The sequence below is a fragment of the Sesamum indicum genome, linkage group LG2 (assembly GCF_026168435.1).
Source record: "Sesamum indicum cultivar Baizhima isolate 11 linkage group LG2, ASM2616843v1, whole genome shotgun sequence".
Lineage (NCBI taxonomy): Eukaryota > Viridiplantae > Streptophyta > Magnoliopsida > Lamiales > Pedaliaceae > Sesamum > Sesamum indicum.
In genome coordinates, this window is record NC_142658.1 from 21,954,689 (window position 1) to 21,978,143 (window position 23,455).

Here is a 23,455-nt window from a genome sequence, read left to right on the forward strand (position 1 = left end):
ACAATGGAAAAGTTGCAAAAGACATTATCTTGTTAGTATTTCCATGTGTGGGATAATGACAGAGTAAGATCCAATGATTATGCTCTCTCAATAATTTTCCAAATTAAAATATTAATGTCTATTTATATATATATATTTGAAGAAAGCATCTTATTCAAACTTAATGACAAAGCTAAATAGAGAAAAATGAGCTGTATGTACTAAGTGAAAAACATAGCCGAATACATTAATGCCTCCTTTATTTAAAAAGATTGAATTTGATATTCATGTCAATCAAAGTTTATTTTTTATTTCTTCATTTAGTCTAAATTTGGTATTAATCGTCATTAATTATGATAAAAGTATGATTGAAATCATGAAATTATCTATTTTATTTTAATTCCATCATACAAAATAAGAGAGCCCTTACAGTTGTGGTTCGGTGGTTAAAAGTTAAACTTTGTTATATAAATTATGTGTATTTAATTGTTTATAACTACACAATATCAAACATACAATTTACAGTACTGTATATTCACGCTCTTTATTAATTTCTTTTTTAGAAGAAAAAACAAAAAGAGTTAAAATTACTATAAAGGGTGTTTGGCTAACAGCATAAAAATAAAGGGATGAATTATTACAAGTTTACTTGGGATGAATGCAAATAAACTATATCTGTAATAAGAAGCTTTAATTGGAATGAGGACATATATCTGACACGTCGCACGTAAGATATTTTGAAGTTATGATGAAAGGGTCAAGATTTTGGGGTCCTTGTTTGAGTACCCCATCTTCCTTAACCGCGTTACTGCTTTGACAATTTAGCCTTTATGAGACTTGACTGGACGCCATCACCTAATTCCCAATTTGCCCATGCCCAGAAATTCTGTCATTGATTTGATACAAAACTATGTACATCTCTCCTCTCTTGATTTGCATTTGATGTTTTGTGAATGGATAACTGTCTTAAATTTCCATTTTCTTGGAATAGACAAGTATGCATTAATCATTCATATACTCGATGCACAAAACATGTAATGTATACTGCATTCTACATTTCCACGTAAAGGATCTGTGGTTCGTTGTTTTACATGCTTTACTTTGAAAAGTAAACATAAACAAAATGTCTATAAATTTTGTGAAAGTCACAAAGTTTAAAAACAGCATCTCTTGTGATTTCAGACATGATACTGCTTGCAGCGATGAGGCGGCAAGCAACCCTGACAGGCTACTATGATTCCTGAGTGGAGGCTTCGCTTGCACCACCCTCCTGAATCAACTGGCAATGAGAAGGAACATATTACTATTTTGCACACGTATCACTGATGCAATTTATTTCGAGGAAGAAAAACCAATGCTATTATTGGAGGGGAAAAAGGTAGGAAAGGATTTGTACCAACGAGCCGACTCGTTCATATGCCTCCATTACTTGTGGGTTTTCCTCATCTTCGTACCCAACTTGTAGTATCTGGGGACCATTGACAGACCAGAAAGCTCGCCTGCCAGCTTCCTGAAAGGAGGAAAACGATCAGTACAAAGACGGAACACGGTGAAACAGAAATGTTAGGACTCTATTCCTTGACTTGGTGGTTGAAGTAAATGAGAAGGCCCTTACTTTGTGAAAATTCAAATAATTTCTCAAGAACGAGGATATAAACACACACACACACAAACAATTTCTTGTTAGTAACATCTCAGAGGTGATTCACACAACATGGCTTTAGGAATTGATATCATCTTTTGGTTCCAGAGAACTAACTCAAAAAGATCAAGAAATATGGAACGATAGAATTATATTAGATCAACAGGTGAGGAGGAAAAATACAACTGAGTGGCGCCTGAAAAGTTAATGATTAGGGATGTTATACTCTATGAATAAACTTGAAATACATCATAAAAATTCAGAAAAATGTTCAGAATGTCAAAACTTGATCGACATTTTGAAAGAGTTAACACTGCTAAGCATTAAGGTACAGAACTTTAATTCATTTGTTTGTTAAAAAAAAAAAACAAAAATAAAAAGGCAATACACATAGAGAAGAGGTTCCTCAAGCCATTAGATAACAGAAAAGGCTTGTCGAACCAGTATACTTGTGAGGAAGTCCTGACTTCGCTCCTCTTTCTCTACATAAGTTAGCTTACTTAACAATTCTTAAGCCACAAAGGACTACCGTTTTCAGATAATTCTAGCAATAATTCTTGCCCAGGCGAAACAGGAAGCTGGTATACCTGTAAGACAAGCAAGTATATAGCGTCGAGTGCTTGGATACGAATTGCAGGATCAGAAACTGTTTCACGTTCAATTGAGAGTGCACTACCGAGCTCAAGGGGCATTTTAGATGTGTCTTGCTCGCTGTAAATCTGCACAAGTCACAAAATCACAGATGATTATATGTAAATGCGAGAAACAGCAAAATAACATTAGAAATCAGGTTTCTTGCTGAAGACCTAGAGTGCATGTATTATATACAAGCCCACAAGCCTATTTCCAGATCACGTGGTTCATTATTCATCTCAAGAATCAGTGTCTGCTACACTATTAACTACTGAAGACTCTATCAACAACATCAAGCATAACTTGCATCAGATCAGATTTTCATTTCTGTCAAGGATTACTTGCCAAGGCTTCTTTTCAGCTCAGAGGATATCTTCTCTTGCTCAGGTACTCATTCTTGTGGTTCAAATTGTTTCCAGTAGTCATACCAACAGCTAACTAGACAAGAAAATCCAATATCATCCATGCTGTGCACAAAGTATGAAAATTAATACAAATTCAGAATTCCATCTTGTATCTGATTAATTTCCTAATGACATGTTGACCAAGAAGCACTTATCCAAGATCTCAAACAGTCGTCTCAAGAAAGAGATGACCTTTTAAAGTATATTTACCTTGTTTCCAGCAACTGGAAGCAGTAGTGCTGGCCAGAGAAACTCTGATATCAGAAGCAAATTCTGCAGCTGATCTTCAGCTTCAAAACAGCAGTTCCGAATTGTTCCTGAGACCTGTTAGAAGAAAATAAAACTAATAGTTCTTGGTCAAAATTAATCACATAGTTCACTCAAGGAGCCAAACATCTAGGTGTTGAAAGCATACAAAACCATTGATCTGTAAAATCTTATTTCTTCCTGCTAGTTCGACATCTTTCAATCCTAACCTCTCAAAAATTGCTCCAGTTTAAACCAAAAATGTCCTGATGAGGTGTGCTTATGGACTCCATTGCAACCGACCAAGTACACTGGTTTAAGGAAATCATTTAGGTTGTCAATTGTTCTGTTCCTCTCTCCCCTTCTTACATGGATTTCAGATCATTCTCATGCAAATGGTGCATAGATAAAATTCTGATGCAAAGAAAATTGGAGAAGCTAAATTGGATAGAGTATTTTTTCCAGACATGAAGTATTTTTGTCCCCTTGAAGCAATTTGTGAATGCTAGCATTTAATTATTGCAGCTCAGTAGCAAAAACAGAAATCAGGTAACAATTCAATTCCCTATAGCATGGTGGAACAAATGATGCTTCATTGGTCAAAAAGGAAAAATAAAAGATCAAGGAAAGGGATTGTTTATATATATCCCCCCTTTCTACTTATCAGGCAAAATGTAAAAGTAAATACCCCTCTCTTCCGCAATGCGCTAGGTGAATCAAATTGCCTGATAATTTGCTTCAGAAGTCCTCGCTTAGGATCGAGTAGAAGCTTTCTTCCTGCTTCTTTCTGTGAAATGTTTACAAGTATAGAAGCCACATGTTCAAAGGGATCACCTGATTGTGATGAACAATGAGAAGGATGATTAAGCCATGTTGGTGCTATTAAAACTAAATCAGTTTCTCCACAGATGAATTTAGTCTTGCAACATTACTACAGAAGAGCAAAAGAGTATCATAAGAGCCTAAACTATTTGTTTGACATGTCATACAAACATATATCGATGACCCATTAGGAAAAGCAAACTGAAAATGGTATCAAAACTCACCTTTTCTCTCATTAGATGAGGCACAGAATGACCTCACCAGTTTCATGATATACAGACCACGCATCTTCTCATCTCCATTCTGGCAGCCAGGATTAACATGAATCATATTAGTAGCGGTTAATCAATCTTTCAAAAAAAGGAAAAGATGAGGTACGGGATAACAATATCCTCCGATCGACATCACATGAATACATAAAACTACTTTTTGGTCCAAAATCCAATTCACTTTTATAATAATTGATAAAAACAAAAATGAAACCTTATACAACATTAATTCAAATTTCAAAGTATAGTTGTACTGAATAAATTACTACCTTAATGTTGGAAACAAGAAAATGAAATAAATAAGGAGATCATAAAAGCCACCTGAAGCAAAGATTCAATCCCAACATCCAGTTGTGTGAGATTCACAAGTAGCATGACCAGTAAGTGAGTAATGTCACAGTCTTGCTTGTACAGAATATCCATGATAGTTTTTATCATACCCATTTCAACCATCTTTCCAGCTAGATCTCGATTTTGTGACAAATTAACAAGGGCTTCTGCTGCAGGTTCTGATACTTCCTGAACCAATAATAAATCAATCTAATGGTGACAAGGAAACTAATGGCACAACCAATGATTTAAAAAAAGTGCAAAATACATGATTGATTAAATTTTCCATTGATTAGTAATTCCACGAGGCCATTCAGCACTTCTTATCTGTAAGTACTGGGCTACTTGAGAGATTACTAGCCAAGTCATCTATTGATAAACTATTATGAACAAACACAAAAAATTTACTCTTATTTTGGCGTATAACAGGCTACCTAACCTCATCACAGGGGATGCCCAGAAACTAATGAGCCTTATTCTTTTACATGTTTCAATTGTCTGATTGAAGTACTGAAACCACAGACATTAAATCGAACTTGGACAAGCTCATCACAAGGACGTATGTGAAGCCTGATGCATTCGCTATCAAGTCGAAATATTGGCTAGATACCGTTGATAGGCATTTCTCATGCAAAACAAGAAAATCAGATGGAAAAGGTCAAAGGAAAAAACTACATTACTAGAAGCATAAAATCAGCCAACGGGGTTGCAGCACTAAAGAAAGGAGAAAGTTTTAAACTATTCTCAATCACCTTAGTCATTTTTCACGTAGCATCTTCTACTTCTCCACATCCAAAATAGATCCCTTTATAAATAGAATATGCTTTCAATTCCTATTCCCTGCAATTTCTAGTAGAACTTAAAAGAAGTTCAAGTTTTTAGCACCCCCTTTAGGCATCTGCCCAGGATTCTGCATTCAACCTTTCCGCACACAATAACACTAGAATAAGAAACTTAATCCTCAAGCTCGGCAGGGCAATCTGATACTTTTCATCAACAAAAGGCTAAAAGAGGTACCTTTTTCTCAGCAAGAAGGTTAGACAACGAAGGAACAGCCGTACTGGAGTATTTTCCAAGAGAGCGTAGCCCATCCTCGGACCCCGTATAATCCCGGACAATACTTACAGCAGCCTTTTTAATCTATATTGTACACACACTCAAACAAACATCATAAAATCAGCAAGCCCACATCAAAGAATCAAAAGTAGAAACCCTAAAGAAAATCCCAAACACATTCGCATATGGTTTTCACCGTTATGTTTTATCTGTACACTTCACCAAAAAAGGAAAAGGATTGTATTAACTTTCCCTCTGATTATGGGACTAATTACGATAGAACCCAGTTTAAGAGAAGAAAGATTACAGGTGGGGAAGGAGATGAGAGAAAGTCCAGCAGTTCCTCCAGCTCTGTCGCCATTGTTGTTGCTTCTCACAGTTTCTGAACTCTCAAAACCAAGTGGAAAGGAAAAGGTTCCACAAAGAACCAGCGAAGCGAAAATAGAGTTCTTAAGCAAATAATTGCAACTCCAATGGCCCAGTCCATTGAGGAAAAGACCGAAGGCTTTGGACTTAAACATACACTCATTCATTCAAACAGGTCGGCCCGTTGGCCATTCACTTATATACCCACCCCCCATTATATTTATAATGAATTAGAAATTTACATTCATATTTAAATTCCTCGAAGAATTTATTGCGAGCGTGCATGTATTTCCATATTTGTCATCTTGTCTTTATTTTTTCTGATTTACAATAGTATGTTGGGGTTGAGTGTTATAATTGATATTTCAGGGGGTAAAGTGTAAAATGGTGTTAGTTTAAGGGGCAAAGTGCAGTTTAGACCCAAAAGATTTACGGAAAGATCCTGCTTGTCTCCCTCTTCATTCGCTGCTACGACTCGCGTCTCCAACTTCTCCACATTTTTGCGTTGGATTTTGAATCTCCAATAAGGTAGAAAATATTTCTCATCTTCTGTAAAGGTGTCTTTTTTGAGCTGCAGAGGCCATTTTCTCATATCAAATTTCTTGCTTTCCTTTGCGCGGAATATTCCTGTACATGAAACCGAGACAGTATATGCATAATATTTGCCTTTTTTGTGACATTTGTCAAATATCATGAATGCATACGCCTAGGCTTTAGTCTAAGTATTGATATTCTTCCCAAGAGATTTTGTTGGTATTCTATTGAGTTCTTGTGCTTCAAGATTGTATTTTGGTATGATCCCATGTCATATTTTGGATCGTAGATGCTGCTCTAGTGCATGAAAATGTCAGTTAGCTGCGAATTGAAGAAAATACTGTGACTCGTTGAGGTGTTTTCTGAAAATCTGATTGGTTCATTTTTGACAAATTTGGGGCTACTGGAAGTGTAAGTACCGATGGCTTATGTCTGAATCTGATTCTTAAGCAGGTATTTTGAATTTAAGGAGTTAGGCTCCCAAGATTGGGTAACTCCTGTGTTAGTATCATTTGTGCACATGGGCGGGGACAGTAATAAGGCTGTTAGTTGGGGGCGATCGATGTTTGTGTAAGAACTCTATATATGTAATATCCTAACAGAACAGAGAAACTTGTGGTGGGGGGATAGGGTTTTTAAAGGATTTTAATTTTCAATTTCAGCTTAATTTTAGTTGGTCTTATATGGAGATTTTTCCCTTGAGTTCCTAATTCATATTTCATATATTAGAAATTTTATTTTGATACATTTAGCGACTCTGCCTTTTCAATGTCTTGCAGATGAGCTGGTGTATAGTTGAAACTTGATAGTCTGGGAGATATATCTTGATGGCTTACACAAAGAACACTGAATTATTATCACCTGAAAAACGAAGCTTTGCTAGTTTAGTCAATAAGACTCAGGATCAGAGTGAGAAAATGTTGTGGGCTCCTCGCCGGGTGAGGAGATTTGGTCGGATTCCGAGACACAGATCGTTGTTTTGGTTGTTGTCACTTGCAGTGAGCTTCTCGATATGTATTGCAATAAAGATGCATTTTCATGGTGAGTGACATAATTAACTACTCTACTAATTTCTTTGATTGAAAATCTGATGTTTGGATTTGACAATTTTTCAGTGTGATTGCTTTGTGAGACCAATGTACAAGGCTTCTATTTCCATTCTTTCCTAATAGCTGGAGGCATGTCTCTCTGGCTGCCATCTGCAATACTATCAAACTTTTTATCAAGTTGAGATTCTATTTTATTGTTTTAAACTGTAGAGAGGGCCTTGAAGACCTCTTTACTCTATCTTGAAAACCGGAAAAGGGTTTAAATGTTTGATGTGTGTAGAATCTGCAGTAACTTTCAATAATTGTATATGCGAATTTGATCTTCTTGTAATCGCAACTGATTCATCTTTTGTGTTTAAATCTGAAGGCACTGCTTCGTCTTTGCAAATTGTCAAAGAAGAATCTGCTGTGGATAATGTCACAGAACAACCACGGAAGACGCGGAGGCAGCGTAAGAATACAGTTATTACTTTCTAAGTATTCCTCTATGAAGGATTTGGAATGTAAATCTTCGAGGTTTCACTCTATTAGTGAAGAATAAGGTCACTTAAGGAGTCTGAAAAGCCTACTCAAGTGCTGTTGATAGTGCTAAATCTACTCTGGTCTGTTCTGGATAACAATCGAGGTTTCTTATTTCACTCATGAGGTGTCTATGCACCTGATATGAATTTCAAAACTTCTGTCTGACAAAAGAAAATTTATTTTCTATCTAATTTCTCTTCTTTGTATGTTAGAGGTCTATAAGGTCATTATCTGTGGAAAAGAGACACAAAAGTGACCCATTTGAAACATATCGTGGTGTATCTCATTTCATCTTCTTATTTTAATTCTCAGGTTTCATGCCATGTGAGGTTCCATTTCTTGATTCTGTTACTTATCTCCTTGAGCCTGAGGATAATAATAAGTTCGCTCGTTTCTCCTTGGGGTATGTTGAAAGAGAAGAGAGGACCCTCCTGAATGAAGCTACTGAAGCTCGATTTGGAGGACATCAGACTTTTGAAGATAGAGAGAACTCTTACCATGCAACAAATCAAACAATTCATTGTGGCTTTGTGAGTGGACCTGATGGGTTTCCAAGCACTGGATTTGATTTGGATGAGAAGGACAAAAGTTACATGAGTACATGTAGAGTTGTTGTCTCCTCGTGCATCTTTGGCAACTTTGATTTTTTGAGAAGGCCAACTAGCAAAGTGGTATGATGTTATGCTTTTGCATGCACATTATAGTCCCTTTAAGCCTATTTTTCTGTTCTTATATGAAACTAATATGATGTGATTATATTATAATGCCCTTTTGAGTTCATGCCGCTCCACATGCTTTAGTGAAGAAGGAAAATCTTTCAAAATAAAGTAAATCTTATGATATATTATCTTTCCATTTAATTGTTTAAAGGGATGAAAATCAAGAATTCCATCAACTTTTAAAAATGCTAAATTATGTTTTTGCACTAAATTTCAAATGTCTCTACAAAATTATCTATGTGTATCAGGTGGAAATCATTCTTAAAAGTATTTATTTATTAAAGTAAGTTTGCTGAAGAAAGCCTAAGTTGGCCCAAATTAATACAAAAAAGGTTCCAATTTCATTTTATTGGTATTCCAATTCATGAATAAAGAATCATGACTGAGGAAGCTTTTCTTTATGTTTATGAAGATGTATTTCTTTAGGTACTTTGACTTGTAAGCTAAAAGGTTGAGTTACTATTACTTGTATCGTCATCTAGATGAAACTCATTGTGCCTTCTGTGTGATGCTGTATTTTCCTTTAATCCCAATAACAAACACATTCAAATGGTTATGCATTCCCAAGGCAATATGGTTGCGTAAGCTATCGAGAGATTCACTAAAATATGTACGATTCTGTGCTTATTCTTAGATTGACATAGAACTTGATAATGGCAGATCAGTGAGTACTCCAAGAAAAATGTTTGTTTTGTTATGTTTGTTGATGAGCAAACTTTAGCTAAACTCTCAGCCGAAGGAAATGTTCCAGATGATAGAGGAAACATTGGGTTATGGAAGATAGTTGTTGTGAAGAACTTACCATATGAGGATATGCGGAAAACTGGAAAGGTGCCAAAATTTTTATCACATCGCCTGTTTCCTTCTTCTAGGTGACCCTCAGACCCCAGTGGCCGTGGTTCTTTTGATTTCTGACAATATATCTGTGTTTGTTTGGACTATTAATCTGAGACTTTGCTTGTGACCTATTCCATTTTTAGGTATTCTATTTGGCTTGACAGCAAGTTGCGACTTAATGCTGACCCAATGCTGATCATTGAATACTTTTTATGGCGAGCGGGTTCAGAATATGCTATTTCAAATCATTACACTCGGCACTGTGTTTGGCAGGAGGTACTCCAAAATAAGCGGCTAAATAAGTACAATCACTCTGCCATTGATGAACAGTTCCATCTTTATCAGTCTGATGGTCTTACCAAGTATGACTCATCAGACCCAAATATTCCTCTTCCAAGCTGTGCGTGCCACTTCTGACTTCATTTTATTTCAGTTAATGCCTATTCCTTTCTGGTAGTTTTTGCAATCTTCTTAGATTAACTTTGTCTTTTTTTTTCTGCAGTTGTACCTGAAGGGTCATTTATTGTCAGGGCTCATACAGCAATGTCAAATCTATTTTCATGCCTTTGGTTCAATGAAGTTGATCGCTTTACATCACGTGATCAACTTAGCTTTGCGTATACTTACTTGAAGTTGAAGAGACTGAATCCCGATAAGCACTTATATTTAAATATGTTCAAGGTCAGTTTTGCCTGGAACTGTCTATAAGTAAATGCTTCGAACAAGTTTGGCATTGCTTGCTTTTGAAGCCTGCATAGATTATGGGGAACTCTGGCATTATCTGTTGTAATGGAATTTTGGTTCTCTGTCTTACACTGACTGCCCTTGCACTACTGCTAAAGTGGGATGCTTATAAACAGTCTTGGCAATGACCGTAGATTTCACTGCAGAAAATAAAATGCTAGATACTTTCAGGGAACAATAAGGGAGCATCACTCTAAATCTCAATTAGTCAGTGGCACACATCCTTAAGGGCTGGAGTTGTGAATGATGAATATGGTTACTGTTACTTTGATTGCATTTTTTCTCATTTGCATGTAGCATGATTCATGATTGTGGCCTTTTATTGTGAACAATTGTACAATCCCTATTGTTAGGTTCAAATTGTCCTGAAATGAGTTTCACTTGTCTTGTAATATTATTCTTTCAGGACTGTGAGCGAAGAGCAATCACTAAGCTGTTTCATCATAGAGTGGACACATAGAGACAGTTCTGATCTTTTGGTGGGAATTAAGGTAAAAAGCGTTTTCCCTCATATGCAGTTCCATTTGTAAGACAACAGATTAATTTTCCAGCGTTGCGAAATATCCTGACTTAAATTGATAGGTATTGCTCATGTGCTACACTCAAAGCATCTCAACGGTGAATATAACCTTCCCACAGCTTGTGAAGTCGCAATTGTTTCTTAATCTGCTGTAGCAGAAAATTCTGATGCTAAGATGCTAATCCTGGATTGGTTTCTGCAATGTTCTTGACCAATCTACCAACGTAACATACTGAAAATTCAAGTATTTACCATACACGCCTTTAGCTGCTGTTGTCAATCAGTTGCTGGAAGTAGGCAACGTAAAGCACTTGGAACGCAAGGACTGGAAATTTAACAAAGGCAAATAGTCGATCGCATTAGGGGAGTTTCCTCATTTCGAGCATCCCACGAGTTTTACTTGTGCCTTGTTTGTGCACAGTCTTTTGTTTCTAATAGGACAGCTTTGAATAGGAGATTAATGAGGTCCTCTCCTAGTACTTAAAAAAGTCTTGTGTAAAGGAATTCGGTTTCAAATGTGATGAGAGGTTTAACTAATGGTATATATCAAGTTGTTTAATCGTACAAATTGTTAATGTGACTTAGCACATAACATGGTGGTGCTGGTGAACTTAAGCTTGTAAGATTCAAACGTTTTGAAATCAAAAGATGAAAAAAATCTTGCAATAGCTCTTCTCATCTCAATTCGACTAAGCAAATTAGAGTTTTTCTTTCTCATAATGAATAAGCCACCTTGCACATTGTTAAACTTCCTTATAGTTTTCCTTCGAGTCATTATAATTTTTTCGGCCTTGCAATCCCTATCTCCTGTTAAATAACACCATAATTATTTGGATAATTACATTACATTTCTCTTACATTTGGTGTCACTATACATAATTTTTTATAATTTAAAAAATTACATCTGATACTCTAATGTTTAATCTGTATAAATCTATCCGTCAGTCAAAATTTATCGAATTTACTAATGTTAATAAAAAAATTGAATCAAAATTCATTTTTATTTCGATCGACTTATTACTTACTTTTTACAGGTTAAATATATTTTTTCTGATCAAAATACCTAAGTATGAAGATATACGTCTTCCCACGTAATAGTGTGTGTACAAGGTAGTTTGATTAGAATTTTTTTTTCCCTGTAATATGTCTATAATAAGTCAATCATGATAAATACAAATTTTTTTATTCAATTTTTTTGCTAATATTTGCAAATTCGTTATTTTTTAAGTAACGAAATAGTCTATTTATTAAATAAAAATATATATCAAAGTATTAAATATAATTTTTAAATTATAAAAAATTTATGTATAATTACATCAATATTTAAGAGATGATAATTTAATTTATCCCTAATTATTTTCACAAATTAGACAACTGGTTTCTTGGGAAGAAATGGTCACTTTTAATTTAATTTGAAATAAATAGTGTTCACTTAAAGCTAACCCCTTTCTCTGATTGTTTAGAAACAACCAAACATGGCCTTACTTGCGGAGTTTGAAGGCTTTGACTACAGCTTCCCCTGCCATTTCTTGTGTTCTTCACCTGCAACTACTGCGCGAATTGATGGAGGCCTCCACTCTCTTCAGAGCCTTTAAACCCTTTAATTTCAAGCTCACAGCATCTATTCCCATTCGATGCTCTTCCATTTCTTCCGTTCCTAGAATTCACACAGGTAAAATTGTCATACAAAAGCAAATAAAGTAATGGAAAACCGCCGTGGCGCCGTCCGGTGGAGTCAATTCGCCACGCGGCCGAAGATTACGATTATCCGGATCATCCTTCAGACCTATTTTATCATTTCTGTTGTTTCTTCCCTCGGCGTAAATTTCTATGCCGTTTTTGCAGGTAAAGGAGGAACGCTGAAGAGGGCGTATGATGGGTTGTTATTAGATGCTGGGGGCACACTCCTGCAGTTGGCCAACCCGGTTGAGGAGACTTACTTGACAATTGGCCGAAAATATGGTCACTTTGAGCCTCAATTTTCATTAGCCCATTGCTCGTATTAATGGAATAATAGAATCTTGGAATTGAAATAATGAGTTTCCATTGTGAATTCTGATTTTTTCTAATTGGCTGATGGTTCCTATGTAGGTCTGCAGTCTACTGCAGCTGATATAAAACAAGGTTTCAAGAGAGCTTTCTCTGCTCCGTGGCCTGAGAAACTCCGCTACCAGGTTTGTATGGAAGTTTCAATATCTTAACATAGCATATATCAGACAAACAGCTGCATGGAAGAAGCACGTGGAAATGTTGATGTACATTGCGCCTATTGAAAGGAGGTAGCATGGACATATTAAGACTGAGGAATGATCCGGATAGGTAGATATCCACACATCTAATAACAAAAGGCCGTAGTTTCATGAAAATTTTTACCTGAGACTCTGAAGGAAGCTTTATCTGACTGGCTCTGGTTTCACAGAAGTGGTTATAGCAAGATATGAATGGCAATGCTTGTGAGCGTAATGGGATTTGCCTCTTTCATTTGGTTAATTGAATAGTGTGTGTAAACTAATGCTATTAATTGGAACTAATAATTTTTTGTAATTTATTTGAGAGAATTATTTCAAGTATAATATGGATTTTAGCACAAGTTAGAAACTAATTCTTTAAGCACATAGCGGTCTCCTCTGTTAACAGACTCTTGAATTATCCATTAATTGACAGGGTGATGGTAAGCCATTTTGGAAACTTGTTGTTTCTGAAGCCACTGGCTGTGACAACACAAATTACTTTGAAGAAGTGTATGAGGTGATATTCTTGGGGTTCTAACTGATCAAATAAGCTATTCCTTACAAAATTGTCTATTTTGTTTCTGATGATGTATAAAGAATTTCAGGGTTTGTTGAGTTAATATTAACTCATCTGATCTTTTTTTTAGTATTATGCCAATGGTGATGCATGGCATCTTCCGGAGGGGGCTTATGAAACTATATTATGTCTGAAAGATTCTGGAGGTCTTCAAGTATCTTCATATTCTGTTACATCAGTACTTTTTTTGTATTTTCTTATATTCCTTCTTGTTATTTTGAACCAAATGATGGTGGTGCAGTTAAATTAGCCGTTGTGTCCAATTTTGACTCCCGCTTGAGGAAGCTACTGAAGGACCTCAATGTATTAGATCTGTGAGTATCACCTCTTTTGTGGATACCTCTTGTTTGCAGTATTTGGGTTAACATTGGAACACTAGAGGTTTTGTTCACAAAGGCCATGAGTCTTGGATTGCTGACACACTAAGTTTGGTCCATCTATATATTATGGTGGCTTTCGATTTGTGATAGAGTGACTATCAATTCAGTCACTATCATTCCATTTAAGGCAACGTATTCTTGCTTTGGTCTAGACATAGGAGTAGAGAGAGATTGCAAAGCATTGAACAATTTACTATTTAACTTGAACTTACACATGCATGTAGAGGAGACCCCTATAATGGCATCGAAAGCTAGACTATGTCTTTTATTGTTTCTTTCTTTATTTTGCTTTAGGTTTGATGCTGTCATCATATCCTCGGAGGTTGGTTATGAGAAACCAGATGGAAGGATATTTAGAGCTGCTTTAGGTATGATTTGAAGCACCAAGTCCTTTTTGTAGACATTATTCAGCTTTTATATAGTTAGCTTCAAAAGCCATCTATTTCTTACACTGGAATGACAGACTTGGAAGACTTATTTTGCAGCAGCCATCTATCATTTTTTCCTTCCTTTCCAATTCCTATGCTGGGAGCATCTTACAAATTCGATATTGAAATTTTTGTAGATCAGATCTGTGTAGAGGCCAGCAAAGCAGTTCATGTTGGAGATGATACAAAGGCTGACAAGGCAGGGGCTAATGCTATTGGAATTGACTGCTGGTGGGTTTTACACTTTTACAATGATTAATGGATGCAAATGCTTTACATGAAAAGTTGCAAACACTGAATGGTCTTGCATTATTCACTAATCTTAATCTTGGACCTAATGTTGCCCATTTTTGTTTTTACCTGTTTACTGGGATGGAATTCTGTGGTACTGACCAAAAACTTGTTTATGGTTTGAATGCAACTCTTTATATGGATATACAGGTTATGGGGTATGGATGTGAAGAACTTCTCAGATATACAAAATCGCATCCTTCTGTCACAGTCCTAAACAAAGAATTGTATGCATCTATTGCTTCTAATTATCTCATGTAGGTTCTTGTTTTATTGTCGAAACTCACATTCATGACCTGGTATTTCGTTTGGTGTCACAGAACAAGCTTTTTTAAGTGCTGAAGAACTCAAAGGTGCAGCCATCCGCTGGCCACATCTGAGTCTAAGTTTATGGAGCATAGTTGTTGGGTTCTATATGGCTGTTTACATTTTGTCAGTGCTCTGCCATTATTGATGTCGAATTATGTACTTAACCCAGAATGAAACCATTGGCCCAGATTCGAGGGACACAAGAGGATAGAATTGAATCTTGGCTGGAGAATCTGGATCCACCAGGAATAAAAGAACCCTAAAGTCTAACTTATTCCTGTTCTCGATTGATGTACAGCCACATACGAATATTATCCTTTCTGTTCACATGAAATCTGAACCATGAAAAATCACTCATACAAATGCGTGCTCCTTTTTTGCTTTATCCAAATTAAAGTCCCAGGAGGAGGAAAAAAGGACCTGGGAAATATCCAAAGAAAAGACGATGCCTTCTTGATATCGAGCACCAATGTTGTGTGAACCACCATTCAATTTCCTACAGTCGAACAACACCTTATACCAACAATTTGCAAATCAGAACAAGGCTGGAGTTGATGTTGAGAATGAAAATAAAATTTTGACAAAAATAAATGACAACCTGATCCTACAACACCTTATACCAACAATTTGCAAATCAGAACAAGGCTGGAGTTGATGTTGAGAATGAAAATAAAATTTTGACAAAAGTAAATGACAACCTGATCCTATGCACGAGTGCGAATCACTCAGGCCAAAGCTAAGAAGCAATAGATGAAGATTCATTCAAAACAAATGCAATTCGGCAGAAATTAAATTGATGTCTTCAAATGTCAATAAGTTACATTTCCACTGCAAAAACTAACCTGAAAAACAAGTTACCGGCTAGAATTCTTTTTCCTTCAGGCCAGATAACGGTACAATCGCCTGTCTGCATTATCCCTTTCCAAGAAATCTCGCTCAATAAGGGACTCAATCCGTTTCTTAATCTCCCCAGGGTTAGCCAGGAACCGAGATTGCAATTGCTTTGTGACCTCAGCTATGATATTATTATGATCCAGTACCCTCCTGGATTTCATAATTCTGACAATTGCAGCCTCAATCTGGGGTTTTCTGTCCTCCTCCACCCTCTGTCTTGTCTCTTGCTTTTCAGGCTCCGATTCCTTTTGTGCAACTACAGTTCCAATCTTGACCTTGCGAAGTTTGCTGGTAAACTTGTCATTTACAGAAAACGCATCATCCTCCCCAATATCCTTACTCATGGGTTCTTTCCGTAGCACGTTTTTCCCTTTTACACAAGCTAAAGACTGCAGACACCTTTTCAAATCAGAAGGTGGAATCTCAGTGGCCTGCTCTATCTCCCTATAGCTAAGACAATCAGCATTGTTGAACAGCATGAGGACACACATCTGATAAGTTGAAACATTCAGCTCATACTTCTGGCCATTTCCAAAGGTTGCTCTCAGGTCAGCTGTGCCCATATTTGTTTGCCAGGATAGTCTCCTACCAGTATGGGTGCCAAGGTAGTATGACCTGAACTTCTCGCACAGAGCCGACATTTCAGATGGCAAGTTACAAGTGATGCTAGATTGAGTGGGCCAAGAGCCGGTTGTCAAAACCTGGACAACTAATGTTGGTCCATTTCCTAGCTCAGATCCATAGGCTGCATAGAACCCTTGCATTGTGTCCTGAGATGTTTTCATGTCTGTAAACATGCCTTCTAGTTTTGAAGTAAACTGATACCCACACTCAGTCTTCAGCTTAACAATCAGACTTCTCTCAGCATCATCAGATACCGTTTTTCCCGACAAGAGTCGCTTTGCCAAATGTTGTTTGTAATATTTTTCAAATACATCTTTCTCCTGGAGGTAACGGAACAACATCATCACCTTATCAAGAATAGTCTCAATGTCTTCTTCTTTCACTCCCTTCAGTCCTTTCCGCAGCTTATCATCCACAAACAATGATATATACTCTGGTGATCTAGGATTCAAATTGATAAAATATTCAAAAGAAGAATTCAAGGCATTCTGGAAGGTCTTATCGTTGCTGAATGCCAAGCTTATAATCTTATCATACTTATATCTTTTCTCAAGTAGGGACTCCACAAACTCCACCGGATTCTTTGATTTCTCAGGATCGGTAACAAGCTGTTTGCCTGTATCTCGGATGTGAGATGTCATTACATCCCTAATTGTCGAGAGGCCATTCGGAACCCGGCGGAATAAGTTATACATCCTTCCCAAGTCTTCAAACTTATCATCAAGAAGCATCTTTACCAAGCCCGAATTCTCCATGTGAACTAGTCTAAGCATATGGTTGGCTATCATCTCTTTCTCCACGACATTAGTTATCTTTGATTCACTTTTTGCATCCAAGTATTGCGATACCCTCTCTATTTCTTCATTTAGACGCCTTTCAGCTTTCTTCAAGTAGTCCCCACAGTCACTGCACTCAATGAATTCCTGAGATTCTGCTCTATAGAAATCAGCTGAAACTTCCAGAAATGGTTTCTCAAAATCTTCTTGGTAGACTGAAGGTCCCAAATCCATTAGCATTTTGATTATGTTTCTCATCAGCCCTCTATTGATAACTTCACCAGTGCGTTCCCTAAGTATCAATTCAAGAAGCGTGTTCAGAAGCCTAGTCTGGATTTTGTCAGAATGAATGACATTGTCCCTCCAAAGATTCAGCCCAAGCTCATGAACAGGAGTTTTATGGGTGCTCGGGATGAAAGTTCTGTCCATGTACATCAGAATGTCACGGATCATCTGCAGTGCTTTATTATGATCACTCCATTTTATATTAAGCTCCTCCAGGAACGAACCACCATGGGCATCTTCTATACATTTGGACATCGTCTGAAGATGGAACGTCATCGTTGACACAAGTCCTGAATAAAGCTTCTCCCCGAATTTATGTAATACCATATTGTAAGCATTTCTGGACCCATAAGAAATTCAAATCAGAAACCAAATCCTTCATAGATCACATGTGCATGTTTGTGCATGTGTAGGAACAGAAACAGACTTAAAATTCTTATCTCCAATCCCACTGTCAGACTTCACCTTAAAACAAATTTGGCATCAAAAGCATATTTCAGTGAGATACTCAATATCCTTCAAACTTCAACAAGGATAATGTTAAAAGTTAAGTCATATAGAGGGTGTAAATTATATCTACCTATTTGCATGCACCCAAAAAGGAGCTATTGTTTACCAAATATAGAAACTGGAGAAAAGAAAATGCACTCTCCTCATCTAAATCATAACAAAATTTTCTGTTTGGGCAATAAAGAGAAGGCATAAAGATCCAAGCAAATCAGATTCGCTAGGTTGCTTGAGAAAGTTACTTTCCAACAGTACCTAAACTAAACTTGCAAATGCTAAATATGATGTCTAGAGAGATAACACTCTAAGGCCAACTATCAATTTTGGTTGTTGCATGAACCCAGATCTGTGATCGTACCAAAATCATGCCACAGGAGAGTAAAATAAATATTATCATCTGTCCTGAGCAATTAACATAATTGAGTTTGAACTGGCACGCAAACATATTTCAGAAAGTAATTTCCAGCTGCAATATGAGTTTCTCCACAGCCATCAAATACTGTGATCTAGAGCAAACTAGTTCCCTTCAAACTCTGGTTGCTTTACTTTGTCATGACCTCTTGAACCACCATACTATGTCATGACAACAATACATACTTTTCATCTGTTTTACTATGAAGTAGGAATCTAAATGAAGGACTCATCAAACCTCTAAATAATGGAGTTGAACACAGCACCAAGTATTATCATTATCTTTTTCTGCGAATTTCTAAAGCCAAATTGATGTCTGAACTAAGCGATGCAAGGTTAACCCTTTCTTGAAGGAAGATTTATTTCATATTGGTAATCCTGGGGCAGACCTTGGCATTTGTGGGTTATGTCCGGTGGATCTATATTGGCATCATAATACACTAGGGGTCACATGGAGTAAAAGTTTAGAGCCTTGGTTGCTTCACAACAGTAACTGGCAGCTGACTTTGCATTAACATTATGATGGGAAATTAGGACCCCGAACACCCAAGAGACTAACTACCAGACTTGCAACTATCCGTTTTATAGTATATGACGACCATCCATGCGAAAGGGCAACATGTCGTATTTACAAAGTGCGCATCCAACAAATACGGACAATAATTTACATTTAAGATTCCACATTGCAGATACCTTCTTTCTTTTTTAAATTTGCAGTTTTCTTTCTCTCCTACTTCCGGTCTTCCTTCTTTGGCAGAATCATGCAACATCTTATTTCATAAGAAAAAAAGAAAACCACTCAACACAACAAGATCCTGCATCCTTGAATCCAAATTACATTGGACAGGAATTCAACACATTCATGCCAGTCGAGAATCAGCCATCATATTTTTCAAATTTAGGGAATCCTTACAACAAACACGCAACAAAGCTATTCCATAGATTACTTCAATTTCCCAGAATGTGAAGAATCATATTACACCAAGTTTCTGCAACAAAGTTAATGAAACAAGGAAAATGGCTCTAATTCTCAAGAAAACTTAAAATATAGAATCTCATCACATGTTACTATAATCTTAAAGTTAAGTGTAACTGCTAAGGGATAAGAAAATACGGTAGTAATAAACTGCAAACAACTTAAAATTGATTGCTAATATAGCATCTGGTGATTGTTCTAACTCACAGGAAAATGAATTATACGTTCCAAAATTATACCTCGAGCAAAAGTTAATTAGCTAATGAGTCTGTACCAAAAAAATGTAAAAGATATAACAGCCCAATTTCCACCAATCGTATGTTCTATCCATCTTCTCAAAATTAAGCTATTGAGTGTATAAGCGAACATGTAAATGAGTTCAGGTAAGAATCTTATTACACCACTTGTATCTTCTATCTCATTTTCTCCAAGCTCAAAGTAAACAAATAAACCACATAAAGAAAAACTAAAACCACATCAAGTAACTAAACATAATACTAACACGGAAAGTCAACTTAGCTGCACAGAGGATCACAGAGCTTCAGTTCCAGAAATCTAATTAGCAAACGCGCACTAATAAAAATAAACCCAGAATCAAATCAACTCTACAGACATCTTTCAGGCCAATAACTTTCCGATGACTAACTCTACCAACCGATTCACTAAATTAAACCAGAAGCAGACTTCAAAAATCGAAAAATAGCAGGAAAAAGAAAACGAGAAACTGCAAAAACCTGTATAGTTCTTCAAAGCTGAGTCCACTAGCGTTGTGACTATAAATCTCGTGAATTGCATGCTCTAAAATCTTCCAAGTCTTTTCTGCGTACTTGGGATCCACCACCACTTTGTGCTTAAACGCCTCTATCTGAAAATTCCTTTTTTTCTGCCCACTACTCATCCTTTTTCCCAATCTCTCTTCCAAAATCAGAAAATGGATTCTCAGAAATCCGTATCGAAAAAGTTGAGATTAATTGATTCACAACCAGGCCTGAAGTTGTAGTGATTCTTCCTGAGTTTTAAACGATTTATGATTCGTTAAAAAGAGGAAAAGTCCAGGTTTAAGCGCATGAAACGGGAGGGAGAATATAGAGGAAGATTTGAGTTGTACGTTAAGCTAAATCCACCATAAAAGATGTTGATTTTGATTGAGGGAAGAGAAGTATATAATTTTTGTGACTTTTTTAGTGTTTTCTTTCTTTCTTCTTTTTTTCCCCCCCGTAAGGTAGTGGTTTGATGCAAGTTTGAGAGGCGTTTGTGTTAACTGATGGGTTTCCTTTGAGGGATGTTTGGTTGCCAAGGAAACCAATTGTTTGAGAGGAAAACGGTGGAAAGGATATGATGAATGTTTGGTTGCAGGTGAAAAACACAGGAAATTGTTATCAAACTCATTTTATTTGTTCAAAAATATTTTAACCCTCATCTCACCTAAAATATCCGTTTTCCAATTCCATTATGTGCAAAAACAAATTAGTCTTGAATTCCATAAACTTACTTAGAATATCCCATAATGAAAAAATGAATTTGGACAAAATTTTTTGGGTTGGGTTGGGTTGGGTTGGGGTCTCACTATCATTTTTTAGACCTAAATCGTGTAAAAAGTTCCACCCAAATTTCATTGCCATTTGGGCCATTTCGGTCAAATTTTTTGGGCCAAATATAGTGTTGTTTCAAGTGAAGTTTAGATGGTCCTAAAGTTAAAATACATTTACCCTATTTGACCAAAAAAGCGTGGACTATAGAGAATTCAAATGAGTTACACAGAGCAAGTAGATTATTGGATTGATGAATGGTTTCATCCTACATCACGAGTTAAAAAAAAAACAGCGTTATATATATATGTGATATGTTGGCTTGGGCTTATATACCTTTTTGGAAAGAAGAATGGGGTAAAATACACTTTGCACCCTGAATTATTCTTAATGTAATATTTATTTTTTAAAATTAATAAATGTAATACTTACTCTTTCTAATTAAATTTTTAGACATAATATTTACTCTTTATAATTAAATTTTTAGACAATCTTGCTCTTATATTATATATATAATTCAAAGCTAACATTATAATAGAGAGCATATTTATTTTAGAGAAAATAATTCAACTTTTGCCTTGACTATAATCTACTTTAAATTGCACCAAATAATACAATTTATTACTTCTTTCTTGTAAATTGAGTGCCTCATAGACAATTTTAAAATAAAATGGACAACTTTATTTAACAGGATAGTATATATCCATATATATAGCGAAGTATATCAACAAATCAGAGTGGCGCAGCGGAAGCGTGGTGGGCCCATAACCCACAGGTCCCAGGATCGAAACCTGGCTCTGATAAGTTTAAATTCAGAAGCAAGCTTCCTAGTCGTCCTACTCCGTTCCGCCTTTTTATTTCTTTTACAGCCCAACGTTATCCACGTGTCGGATCAAAACCAACCCGACCCAGAGGCACCCTCAGGCTTAAGCTGACGCCGCCATCCCAATTGTTTTACACGTTAAACTTCCAGGAAATTAAAAGCCTTTTTCATCGATCCATTGTTTAATCAATATTTCACTTATCGATTTAAGATCAAATTCCCCAATCACATGTCCAAAGTCATATAACGTATTGGATTGATCCCACTACTTGTGAATATTACATTTTGGTTTCATACTCCGAGTGGAAAAGATAATTAATTTATTGAAGAATTGCATTAAATTTTATTTTCATCACTGTTGATCAATTGAAATCTGGTCGGAGCTTGTGGCACAAATTAGACGTTCGTGATTATTAACTGATCCTATCAAAATCAGGACCTTTATTCTTCTTAATCTCGTGGAGCCATTGATCACGTGCGTTGTTGTTCTCGTACTACAATTATTAAATTAATGTAATATTGTATATATATATATATTTATATATACATTGGTAGCCTATGCACATCAAATTATTGAAAATATTTCAAAGCGATGACACTGATCATGTGGATGTGGATGTGGTCTGAAAACGCCTGCAAACCACCACTTTGTCGATTATCCAAAAACTCAGGGGTCAAACAGCAAATTTCAGAAACTAATTGGGGAGGCCCTCCCTTTGTATATATGTTAAGTAATTATTTAAATTTACCTAATATATTTCCTCATAGAAAAATTATGATTTAAATTAAATTTTATCAAATCTGAATTAATTAGATTAAAATTACAATACATATATCCAATGAAATATTTTCGGTCCACCTCCAACTCATCTTTTGTCAACATCACCTCTCATCTCAATATATACACCAATTGTGTGTATTTCTACGTGTAAAATAATACGTATTGCGTACAAAGGTCACATACATTTGAAAACAAGTAATCAAGACAGCAATTTACGTTGTAGCTAGCTAGAAGGTCCTAATTAAATCAATCACGATTACATAAATATCTTTAATCGAATATTTATCAAATTATGATGACTAAAAATTTCATGAAAATTAAATTTCTCTTCAAAAATGCATGATGATATATACGCAGTAGGTTGATATTGATGAGATTAAACAAAAAAAATTCAAAAAAGGAACTCAATTCAAATCAATTAATTAGGAGTGTTCATTTAATTAAATTCCTATTACTGTCACATTAAATTAAATATTTCAATAATATATAAGTATCTCAACATGGATGATATACGGTGTACACTAACTATTTCAAATTAAAAAAGTTGTAAGTTCAAGTTCCATAAATATTAGGTATATGTTTACCTCTTTACTGGTTTGTGTCTACCTTTATAGTAGTCTAGTATGTTGTTTATTTATCTCGTTGATTTGAATTATTAATGTACTAAAATAGTCATTGAATAATAAAATAAAGCGTATATTACAAAAAAAGTATAAGCATATATAATATAGTTATGTATCTTTATACGTACATACTAATATACGACAAATGCATGCATATACAATTACGTACGAAAAAGATCTTGAGAGGTGATTAGACACCGGCAGGTGGCAGCAGACACTAATTAATAGAGCCAGCGGTGGAGCTGTCGGCTCACCCACCAACGTTGCCGGAGCCCAGAGGAGACGGCCAGACTTCCAATTCCACCAAATAATATGGATCCAAGAACCCTAACTGCAAC

General features: G+C 36.0%; 4 protein-coding genes across 8 annotated transcripts; 2 read left to right on the forward strand and 2 right to left on the reverse strand.

The window, feature by feature from the left end:
* Positions 1-1,014: 1,014 nt before the first annotated feature.
* Positions 1,015-5,890, reverse strand: LOC105156542 (ARM repeat superfamily protein). 2 transcript variants are annotated; one of them, XM_011072701.3, is made up of 9 exons: positions 5,689-5,879; positions 5,343-5,465; positions 4,317-4,514; positions 3,951-4,029; positions 3,593-3,738; positions 2,869-2,982; positions 2,209-2,340; positions 1,376-1,489; positions 1,015-1,258 (listed from the first exon to the last, which is right to left on the reverse strand). In XM_011072701.3, exons 1-9 carry the CDS (start codon positions 5,740-5,742, stop codon positions 1,211-1,213), a joined length of 1,008 nt encoding a protein of 335 aa, XP_011071003.1. In that variant the 5' UTR covers positions 5,743-5,879; the 3' UTR covers positions 1,015-1,210. The 2 variants fall into 2 exon arrangements, with proteins under 2 accessions (XP_011071003.1, XP_088734007.1); XM_088877881.1 differs by lacking the exon at positions 5,343-5,465 and having other exon boundaries at positions 5,689-5,890.
* Positions 5,891-6,117: 227 nt separating this feature from the next.
* On the forward strand, positions 6,118-11,240 carry LOC105156543 (transmembrane protein (DUF616)). Of its 3 annotated transcripts, none has more exons than XM_011072702.3 (9): positions 6,118-6,275; positions 7,061-7,322; positions 7,698-7,781; positions 8,165-8,523; positions 9,232-9,443; positions 9,552-9,808; positions 9,911-10,089; positions 10,559-10,643; positions 10,735-11,240. In XM_011072702.3, exons 2-8 carry the CDS (start codon positions 7,109-7,111, stop codon positions 10,610-10,612), a joined length of 1,359 nt encoding a protein of 452 aa, XP_011071004.1. In that variant the 5' UTR covers positions 6,118-6,275; positions 7,061-7,108; the 3' UTR covers positions 10,613-10,643; positions 10,735-11,240. The 3 variants fall into 3 exon arrangements, with proteins under 3 accessions (XP_011071004.1, XP_011071005.1, XP_020553907.1); XM_011072703.3 differs by having other exon boundaries at positions 10,761-11,240; XM_020698248.2 differs by lacking the exon at positions 6,118-6,275 and adding an exon at positions 6,314-6,692.
* Positions 11,241-12,116: 876 nt separating this feature from the next.
* LOC105156544 (Haloacid dehalogenase-like hydrolase (HAD) superfamily protein) lies at positions 12,117-15,162 on the forward strand. Of its 2 annotated transcripts, none has more exons than XR_016064087.1 (10): positions 12,117-12,344; positions 12,518-12,634; positions 12,764-12,846; positions 13,337-13,420; positions 13,551-13,626; positions 13,722-13,794; positions 14,155-14,228; positions 14,431-14,519; positions 14,730-14,806; positions 14,900-15,162. XR_016064087.1 is itself a non-coding variant. In XM_011072704.3 (10 exons), the coding sequence occupies exons 1-9, from the start codon at positions 12,236-12,238 to the stop codon at positions 14,794-14,796; spliced, it is 777 nt and encodes a 258-aa protein (XP_011071006.1). In that variant the 5' UTR covers positions 12,121-12,235; the 3' UTR covers positions 14,797-14,806; positions 14,900-15,162. The 2 variants fall into 2 exon arrangements, 1 of the variants encoding a protein (XP_011071006.1); XM_011072704.3 differs by having other exon boundaries at positions 12,121-12,344; positions 14,426-14,519.
* Positions 15,163-15,625: 463 nt separating this feature from the next.
* LOC105156545 (cullin-3A) lies at positions 15,626-20,733 on the reverse strand. Its single transcript, XM_011072705.3, has 2 exons — positions 20,096-20,733; positions 15,626-17,807 (listed from the first exon to the last, which is right to left on the reverse strand). The coding sequence occupies exons 1-2, from the start codon at positions 20,257-20,259 to the stop codon at positions 15,767-15,769; spliced, it is 2,205 nt and encodes a 734-aa protein (XP_011071007.1). The 5' UTR covers positions 20,260-20,733; the 3' UTR covers positions 15,626-15,766.
* Between the last annotated feature and the right edge of the window lie 2,722 nt (positions 20,734-23,455).